Source organism: Chenopodium quinoa, unplaced genomic scaffold (assembly GCF_001683475.1).
Source record: "Chenopodium quinoa cultivar QQ74 unplaced genomic scaffold, ASM168347v1, whole genome shotgun sequence".
Lineage (NCBI taxonomy): Eukaryota > Viridiplantae > Streptophyta > Magnoliopsida > Caryophyllales > Amaranthaceae > Chenopodium > Chenopodium quinoa.
The window spans coordinates 1639701-1650360 of NW_018742577.1; the positions used below are offsets into that span (position 1 = coordinate 1639701).

General features: G+C 30.3%; 1 protein-coding gene across 1 annotated transcript; it reads right to left on the minus strand.

Annotated features, from left to right (window-relative positions):
* Window positions 1–1196: 1196 nt before the first annotated feature.
* LOC110720916 lies at window positions 1197–10039 on the minus strand. Its single transcript, XM_021900004.1, has 6 exons — window positions 9157–10039; window positions 7877–8467; window positions 4611–5210; window positions 2146–2666; window positions 1441–1983; window positions 1197–1334 (listed from the first exon to the last, which is right to left on the minus strand). The coding sequence occupies exons 1-6, from the start codon at window positions 9806–9808 to the stop codon at window positions 1302–1304; spliced, it is 2940 nt and encodes a 979-aa protein (XP_021755696.1). The 5' UTR covers window positions 9809–10039; the 3' UTR covers window positions 1197–1301.
* Between the last annotated feature and the right edge of the window lie 621 nt (window positions 10040–10660).

Genomic DNA, 10660 nt, shown 5'->3' on the forward strand with positions numbered 1-10660 from the left:
CCAATTCGTTTACAACCCGAAATGAATTAAACTGCTTAAGAATAAGCCGAAACTGAACCAAACTGATAATAATTTGAACCGAACCGAAACCGACCAATAAGGCACTTGAACTGATTTCAAGCAGACCCATTTACAAACCGAATCGAAACCGAACTGTCAAACCGTTTTGACAGTGCTAGACCTCACCCATTCTTAAGTTTGTTTTTCTACCTGTTTTTTTTTAGTTTTTTTCTTTGAGGAAAAGTTTCGTTTTTCTACTTTGTTGTCCTTAACTTTCCCCTCTCCTTCAACATTGTCAAGCTGAAACCTAATTGCCTAAAATAAACTAAATTTCACAGCTTGCTACAATCAAGTTGTCCTTAACTTTTATAATTATGCTAGGTATTAACATATGGATATCACAACAAAATTAGGGTTAATTGTTGGACTAGTTAAAGAGCAAATGGAACTATTTTCTACTCCAAAAGTCCTATTTATTTTTCCCCTTTCAAAGCTTTATAGTTTTTCTATTAATTACTGAGCTGATTTTCCCCTTGCTTTACTGTGCATAAGCTAAACTGCTCAAGTAATATAAGTGTGGTTCAACAACTTGTATCTATATTATGACTATTGTACTACATAGTTCTTAAACAACCTCCCACAACATTCTTAAGTGCCCAAAATCTCATAAAAATTCTTTAAAAAAAAATGTCACTCAATTCACTTAATTAGAAGACATTATTTTGGTTTTCATTTCACTAAGAATGTCTCAAATAATACTTGTACTTCTTTGTCCTGTCAAAAAATAAAATAAAATTCTTTGCTTTCAAAAACTGCACCACTTTAAATAGCAATAGTAACTTTGACAATGCGTATCATTAATTATTTAGTAAAAAAAAAGAAAAAATACAAAAATTATACACGACTTACGAATATACATGCAAATTAAACCAATTCAATCAACAACATTTTATATTGATATACTACGTACACCGTATGCTTTGAAAAATTAGGAGAGATGTCTTTATCAAGTAAAATTACAGAGTATATAAATCAATAATACACTGAAAACAAATGATGTATGATTAACAAATATATATATATATATATATATATATATATATATATATATATATATATATATATATATATATATATATATATATATATATATATATATATATATATATATATATATATATATATATAAACATGTAATAAGTACTTATGATAAGTGCTAAACACCACAAGAATATTTTAAGCCAATAACTACAAGAATTTTGAATTTATTTGTTGCTTCAATTCACTCAACTTTATGGCTGCTACTGCCTTTTGCAACACCGAAAAGCTTTACCCTGAAAGTCATAGATTCATCAAATAAGTTATGCATAATTTACAACTAGCAATTATATATAATCCTCTAAAGTTATTAACATATATATCTTGGACAAGAGAGCTCACCAATTCAAGCAGATACATTGGGTCTCTCTGATTTTGCTTCTTCTTTGCTGAAGAGATCAATAGCACTTTGTACAAGAAGGTTCTGTTCGCCGAAACTCCAATAAGAGAGCACATTATGATGACTATGATGGCTGCCCAAAGAAGCTTTGGGTATATAACCACATAGACCCCAGTCATAAATGCTAATATAGTGGAGTAAAACGCTACCATGAGTAACACCAAGCTACGATCAATCAATACCAACGAATTACTCGAATCTTGGACCATAGACCATACAAGGCAAATCAAAACCAACATGGAAGTACACATAGCCAATGTATTAGACATCAAAAATACCAAAAATGCAACCTTCTTTGCTAAAAGTGCTTCCCCGCTTTCTTGATTTAATCCGCCAGGAAGAGTAAAACCAGCAGTAAATGTAATAGTGGCTAATAGAGCCGCCACCACAAATAGTGAATTTCGCACTTCTAACAAATTGGTCCTACGCTGGAAGTATGATGTTTTTATCCATGGATTAAAGCCGATTCTTTGGCACATTTCTTCCTGCACATGGTTTGCAATAAAATGGATAACTACAAGTACACAAATTTTGTGATTTAATGTGATTTACTTAAAGTAACTTTGGGGTATTATTTGTGAGATATAATAAATTCTAAAGTTGCAACTAATATGTAAGGGAGGAAGTAGAAAAATTGAAAAGCATACCCATTCACTATCGTCTATGCAAGCTTGCTCCAACAAATCAATGGGAGTGTTTTGGTCCTCATCCTTGATGTTATAAGCTATTTTTTCCATGCCGAGTAATGTTTCTGTCAAAGGTAATATTCGATTTTGTACTGCTAAGTGTAAAGGTGTCTTCCCTTGAGAATTTTGAACATTGATCAGATCTTTCATGCGTGGAATCGTAAGAAGCTCTTCGTATTCTGTTAAACTTGACAGTTTCATACGATGCAAAGGAGTATTCTTATGCTTAATACAAAGATCTCGAAAACCAGCTGGATTATGGTCAATGAAGGTACGAAGAGCCGAGACATGACCGTGCTCACATGCTTTAATCCAAGCCAAGGGTGCTCTATTGAATACAAACGGGTCCTTTTTCAGTACAACTTTTATAAACCATGCACAACCAGTTTCATATGCTGTATCCCAAGGTGATTGTTTATTGTTATCCTGTTCGGTGATGAACTCTGGTGCTTCATTAACTAGCCATGTCCCAAATTCTTCATCTAATTTCATAGTTTATAAAAAAGTTAGAATCATAAAAATCTCATTTCCTTTGACTTGTCTTTTCTTAACTATAGTTGTCAATTTCCAATTGCATTGGATCCAAAAAATAAAAATTAAAAGTTAAGCTTATGAAAAGAGCACAATAATTTGAGAATGGTTTTCACCAAAAAAAAAAAAAAAATTGAGAATGGAGAGAGTATATGCTTTAAGCCTATAAAACTATACTCCTTTGTTCTTTAATTATCATTATCTTTCCATTCAATAGTCTGTTTATGTAAAATGAAATGGTAAGTGTGTCATTTTTTTAAAAAAATAAATAAATAAATAAATAAAGAGGTAGGAGTGAAAAAGTTTGTTAATAAAATTTATGTGGGTCATATGGTGGGTAAAGAATGATAAAAGTGGATATTTTCTTTACCATAAAAAGAATAAAGCAAAATAAGAAGATAAAAAAATGAAAAGTAGTAAGATAAAAAAAACTAAAAAAAATAATAAAAGAGTGGAGGGAGTTTTAAAATTCATTCTTATATATATACTACATTCGTTTTATAATATTTGCAACTTTGGGTATTATTTGTGAAATATAAAATATTTTAAACTTCAAATAAGAAAAAATGGAGGTATTATTGTTATTAAAAAAAATTTCATTGCTTGGAATAATCCGACCATTGTCTCATCCGCCCAAAATAATCTTACCTTTCAATTATTTTTTTAATAATCCGACGTTTGATGTCAATACGCTTAAAATGGTCTCAAGTGACCGGTAACCTATTAAATAGGTAATTTTTTGTTTAGTTTTAAAGTACACGTGTCACAAAGTGATATATCTAAAATTTAAAATTAAAAATAATAAATTTAAAAAAAAAAAAGTTAGACCCAGCTACCCTAAAAATCTTTCTTTCTCTCTTCCACCACCTCCAATGGCGGCGATATCTACCATCTCTGAACCCACCTCCGCCATTCTCGATCTCATTGACGAGCTCAATAAGCGTCGCATTCCTCTTATCATCGTCGTCAAAGAAGAATACTTTGGGACGGGAAAGGGAGAAGGGTTGGAATCGCGACGTGAAAGTAGAGGAGGGCCGGAATTGGGACGGGGAAGGGGTTGGTGCGGCGGGGTTGGTGGTTTATCGTTTAATTAATTGATTTTTTCTAAGAAATTAATTGATAATTTTTAAAATTTTCTTTAAAAAATAATTTCTACTTTTTCTAAATTTTATTTGGACCAATTAGGTGTTGATACGTGTTAGATAACTTGTCACAAAAAGTTAGCTGATCGGTTGGGACCATTTGAAGCGAATTGACATTAAAGGAGGTGGTATTATTTTGGGCGGATGAGACGAAGGTCGAATTATTCCGCAATTTTTCCTTTTTATTATTTTTTATTTTTATTTTTATTATTATTATTATTATTATTATTATTATTATATTTGTCTCCCTTCTTTTCACTAGGCCAAATTAGAAATATAAGTTAATCCCTGCATGTCTTCGTCAAGTGTGAGGCAAAGTAACAATTGATAGTCAAACAATGTAATAACATAGAGTGCAATTAGGCGCATAGATGCTATTTATTTGGGATGCATATATGAAGGCTAACTTATAAATTCACATAATTTCTTTTATAGTTACTGTGGTATTTTTTGATGTACCATTATACATGTATTTTATATTATTATAGTATAGGTTATTTTAGTAGTACTATTTATAGCCATTATAAGTAATAATGGTATAATATTTGATGACAATTAATATACTTATTTGTACCACTAGAAAAATATTTTTCGTCACTCTTCTGTCTTATTCATGCTATTTATTTGCCTTATAAATAACAGCTATGCGCCAGTAATTAACCAATAACATATACTTCGTACCTTTAATCTCGTAAAATTATGTGTAATAATAAATGCTAAATATTATTCTATGAAGGAACGAAAAACTAATACCTGTTAAGCTTGTAGCAAGATGCAATATATTCCGACCAGTCGAGGAATCTTTTAGATATTTGGTCCTGCTTCGCTTATCCAACTTTCCCAATATGACTTTGGCTACTTCAGAGCACTTGTTTTGTATAGCAAGAAACAACGTAGAGTGCTCTGGCTCGTAATAATCTAGCAGTTCATCCATAATTTGATCATCCCGTAGTAGTGACAATATGTAAAGTGCAAGATCTTCACGCTTGTTGTGTAATGCCAAGTGTAGAGGCCCTTCGTTTTCTTTATTCTTTTCAAACCATGGCAATTGATAGATAGCATTTACGCTCCAACTAAATTTGTGTACTTTGTAAGCTTCAACAAGGAGTGGTACAATCTGGTTTGTTGCTTTATGAGTGGTAGTTGCGGCAACATGAAAAGGATTGTCTTGATAATTGTAATCCTTAACATCAACAAGTTTTACAAACTGATCTTTCCACTCGCTCTCCAATATGAATTTAAATAGCCATTCTTTGTCACTTTTTACCCAACTATGAACTATTGTAGATCCTTCTTTATCTACTCCTTTGATTAATTCTGGATGGCTTTCCATTAGTTGTGCACAAAAGTTTTCTGCTTGTAAAGAAGAATTGCTATTTAATAATTTTTATTCAATCATTCATAATTAAACAATATACGTAAAAGAAGCCTAATTATATTGTGTATTTTACTTCCTTTGTACTTTTTAAGTTAACACATTTTTCAATGCATCAATTCAACTGTAGTATCTTTAACGAATTATTATTAAAAGTTACTTGTATAAAAAGATGGTTTTGAAATTACAAATCGAAAACAAAATCAAAATGATCATACATGATTATGTTCGTTATTAGCTAACTTATGTTACATATATAATGTCAAAAGTCGACATGTATCAATTGTTAAAATTGACACTCTTTTTTTTGGAAGTAGTATTTATAATATCAACTTTTAATAAATCTAAACTATGAATAGTTAAAGTTATTAGTAATTGCAAAGTTGTGCACGATGAATTATGTGTAAAGTCAATCGACATGATACAATTAAATAAATAATTGGCAACTTTTTATTTATTTATTTTAGGAAATATTTTACTTGAGATCAAACTCACCGTGAGTTCAATATATATGACATTAATAATCTAATATTTACATTAATAATCTTATATATGACATTAATAATCTAATATTTGATATTAATAATCTAATATCTGTCATTATTAATCTAATATTTAACATGAGAAATCTAATATCTGACATTAATAATCTAATATATAACATGAGAAATCTAATATCTAATATTAATAATCTAATATATAACTATAGTAATCTAACATTAGTAATCTAGTACGGAGTATTTGAATTCTGACAATAGTAATCTGATACATGACATGAGTATATTAGATTACTAATGTCAAATTTGAGAATATTAATGTAAGATATTAGATTAATAATGTCATATATTAGACTATTAATGTCAGATATATTGGACTCATCTTTTTCGTTTATTTTATATTCTCGTATAATTAGTTAATTAAAAATCTTCGTACATTCGCTTTTTATGAGATCGAAACATTTTACTCCGTATTTGTTATTTTATCCAAGCAAGAGTTCAAGAGAGCTTGTTTGGTTAATCTTTAAAATTGAGGGAAACAAATCAAAATTTATGAGAATGTGCAAATGGGGTTGTTTGTTTGATAACAACATAGTAGTAAAGTATCTGTAATAAAAACAAAGTAGTAAAGTGAAAAGAGTAAAAAATTATAGGATCGAAATTAGAATTTCTCAGAAATATACTACCGTGGTCCCCTTTGGTTAATCAAAATTTGAGGCTCGGGAATTTCAAGCTCTTTTTATTTATACAAAAAAAAAAAGTTAAACAGGAATACCAAAATTCCTAGCTAGGATTTGTAAGTGGAAAGTAACATCCCATGCAACATGATTTCTCATAAGAATTAACTTCCCATATAAACCAAACAGGAAACTAATGAGTCGGAAGTATAAGAATATTAGAAAGTTTCCAATAAAAGGGAATAAAGTGTGTCATTAAAAAAACAGAGATTTTTAGGAATATGCATCACTTATAAAACATTGAGAAAGTAATAAATAAAGATATTAGAAATTAATATTTAGATGATATTCTCTATATTTTTTTGTTCGTTCTATTTAAAAAATTTGCATAAAAAATACAAAGGAAAAAATTAAGCGTAATAAATAAGATTTTAAATGACTCTATTTCCTCACAAAATATCATAAATATAAAGAAATTAGTTCCTCGCCAGCATACTCAGATGTGTATTTACAAGGAAAATATATTATGTTTATAAATTAATGTAAGTTTAATTTGTATTTAGTAATTTTTTTTCTATCATGCTATTTTTTAAGAAAAAAAATATTGGTCGAAAAATTTTGGTTGTGGATGCAACACGTATACATTTGGGATAATTTTATTGATTAAGAATTTAGTTTAAATTATAGGGATAGTTTTCAAATGGCTACAATAAAATTGTAGGCATTATACTAGATTAAATTTCAGCCATTTATTAGATTTTGACTAATTTAAACCTTTTATTGGGATGACTTTGTGGTTTAAAAAAATAATTTGATAAAAAAAATGAAAAAACTACTATACACGATCGTTCAGTTTCTATCCTTCAATTACTCTGTACTTTGCTTTGCTCCATCATTTCATTTATTTGCGATTACTGTTTTATGAAAATACATCACAAATCCTCACACATACTTAATCGGAAGAAGGAATTTGGGTGATTTAATTTAAAGGTAGGATGATGATGAATGTTAAATTTGGGTGGGGAAAAATCCAATTTCCCTTTTAATTTAAAGGTAGGATGATGATGATCAATCTGTATGCTTATATGGCTCTATGCATATTTAATGTAGATGTCCCTTAGTGGATAGTAAAGATGAGAAAGAGAAAGAGAAAACTAAAGAGATATCCATATTTTTATCTGATAACGATGACCAAGTCAAAAGTAGTTAGAGTAGAATGTTCTCTTAATTATCATTTGTGAATATTCACTAATATCTATCTCGTTTAACAGCTTGTATGTATATCTTCTTAGCTTGTTATTATTTTTTGTAAACCTAGATTACAATACTTCTTAGGTGTATAAATACATGTTAAACTTAATGAGAATATCATCAACTTCGCACATACTCTATTATCTTATATTATCTATTATCAATAGTAATGCTATAACTGAAGGGTAAAAAAGAAAGATAAATAGATCGTCGACTCACCTGTGCATAGTGGAGCAAGGTGCAAGATATTGAGCTTTTGATGATTCGTAAGAAGTTGATTCCAACCTTTGTTATCGATTATCTTCAATATCTCTTCGGCAAGTGTATGACATTGAACCTCGACAGCCAAGAATAGAACATTCTTCTTACTTTCGGTAACTACATTTTCATCCACTGACAACAAATATATAGCGGGATTTTCATTCTTATGGGCTATGGCCAATGACAAAGGTGTATTTCCATCAATGTCCTTCACTAACCAAGGATGTTGATTATTTGAAAGGCTTGGTGATTCTTTTTTGTAAATATCTATCAGCATTTCTGCAATTTTTGTAGAATTGCTTGTAAACGTGACATTTTCAGCCAAGTCGTGTAATGGATTGCAACCATAATCATTCGTTAAAGATACCAAGTATGTGAAAATCTTATTTACATCTTGGATGATATCCTTACAATCTAAAAGAATTTTGAATGGCCAAATTTTACCATAATATGCCCACAAAGTAAATGCCGAATCTCCATTCATATTTTTTTGTTTAATTAGCTCTGGCTCTCTCTGAAGTAGTCCTCGAAAGATTTCTTCTGATTCTTCTGTAATAAAAAAAAAAAAAAAAGATTTTCAAAGATTATAATTATGCACATGTGTGTATATTTGTGTGTTCATGTATATATACATATACTGATATACATATATTCGTATATGTTAACTCTTACTAAATTATACGGAATACTTTATAAAGAAAAAGGTAACCACGTAATAAGATTTTGTTTGATTGATGTTAGACGTACCTAAACTCTTCCTTATTTCTTACTCTTAAAAATTAAAAATTAAAAAAATTTGATGTTGTACGAAGTACAATATTATTTTAATACAACTTTCTCATTGAGGTATTTGTTCCATTTTGACTTACCACATGTTTTTTCATCGTCTAACTTTGACCCGCACTATTAATAATGAAATTTTGTGGAATTTTTTTTTATTAAAATCAGTTGCTTTGAAAAACTAGCTTATAAAATATGTTATAATAAAGTACTTTAGTTTATAAAGTGTGTATAAAATGTTGTAACAAGCTTTCATTGCCATATTATGGGAGTTTTAACTACTCTTTCAACATCTACTGTTCGTTTATTTTCTTTTTGTTTTCCTTCTTCTTTTTCATAAAAAATTAATAAGGTAGTTTCCCATGAAATTTCCTATATTTAAATATTTATTTGTAAAAGAACTATTAAAAAAAATATTAAGTTCATTATTGAAAGATATTAATAATAACCATGTTTACCTGAGCCTTCGATTAAATAATGTATTGAGTGGAATGGAGTGTAGCCATCGTAGCCGTTGCAACTAATAGGATGGGGGGACTTCAAAATGACTAAAGCTAAGTTGCTCATCTTCTTGTGTACAGCTTCGTAGACTAAGGAGCTACCACGATAACTATGCATATTGGAAATCAACTCCGTATCCATTTTATAAATTTCAAACGCACATTCTTCTTGATGACTAATAACAGCCACAAAGCAAGGGTTATTTCCATCGGAATCCTTGAATAACCAGGGTCGTTGATGTTCCAAAAGATGAGATCGGAATCCTTGTTGATAAACATCTAGAAACATCTTTACTATCACTACATTACCAACACAGGCTGCTTCATGAAGAGGGTTGCATTCTGCGTACCCTGGTTGAACAAGGAGTTGGTGCTTGGCTTCTTGAGGTAAAATCCCCATGGCTTCTTTAATAAACTCTTCTTTGTTTTCCCTTGCGGCCATGTGGAAGATGTTGCCATGATGGGCTCTTCCAGATTGGTCATCCTCCTCAGGATAGAAAGTCAAGTAGTATTCGATGGGTTTATTGGATTCAACACATTTTTTAAGGAAGTCTACATCTCCTCTCACTGCTGCCTTTCTTAACTCTTCATCCATTTTAGAGGATGTCATGATTGGAATTTTGGGTTGAGGGAATTTTTTGAGTATTGAAGTGCTCTTTAGAAACAAATTCTAAAATCAAGTGTGGTTTGGAGTCATATGAATTTGCTTGAATGAATTTGTTTGGGAAAGGAAGTCAAGAAAACGAGTCAAGTGGAGGGATATTGTGTGGTGGGGTGTATGGTATGAGTTTGAGTTGAGCCATCGATTTATGGGATTGTTTGATGTACGGTGGAGATGAGCGAGTTGTGTGAGGGAGTGTGTCACGGAGAGATGGTCTGGCAAGTGGGATAGTGTCAGTGGCTTCGATTTCAGTTTTATTTTTGTTTTTTTGAATAATCCAAACAAATAATTTTTGTTATCGTGATTATGAAGTAATTTTTCAAATTTAATTTTTAGATTACTTTGGCCGCTTTGTTGACCGTGATTAAAGGGGATCAAAGTTCACACAAACCATACGCATTATTTATACTACCTCCGTGTTAGTATTAAAAAAAACTATTGTTAATTGCAAGTGTGAGTGTACTAGGTATCTTATCATGTGTAAAGATTTCACGTTATTTATATAACTTAAATTAATATTTCACCCACCTAAGGATGGAAATTCAATCTAGGTTTGATTCGAATCCGATTCGATTTTAAGAAAAAAATATCCGATCCGAATCCGTTTAAAAATAGTCCGAATCCAAATAGGAGACGGAGTGGACTTGGACCTTGCACAAAGTCCGATCGACTCTGATCCGATTCGAGTCCGAGTACGAGGATATGCTTTATAACTTGCATTGGGACAATTCCTTGCTTGTTTGTAGCAAATTTTTGTTATGTAACTTAATTAATAATTTAAATATGTTATGTTTAGACTTT

Excerpts from the sequence above, each read along its gene's own strand:
- LOC110720916 (XM_021900004.1), bottom strand. The coding sequence starts at position 9,808 with ATGACATCCTCTAAAATGGATGAAGAGTTAAGAAAGGCAGCAGTGAGA. Across the intron at positions 8,468-9,156 it reads TTATTTAATCGAAGGCTCAG|AAGAATCAGAAGAAATCTTT; the intron begins GTAAACATGGTT and ends TTTTTATTACAG. Across the intron at positions 1,335-1,440 it reads CAATGTATCTGCTTGAATTG|GGTAAAGCTTTTCGGTGTTG; the intron begins GTGAGCTCTCTT and ends TATGACTTTCAG.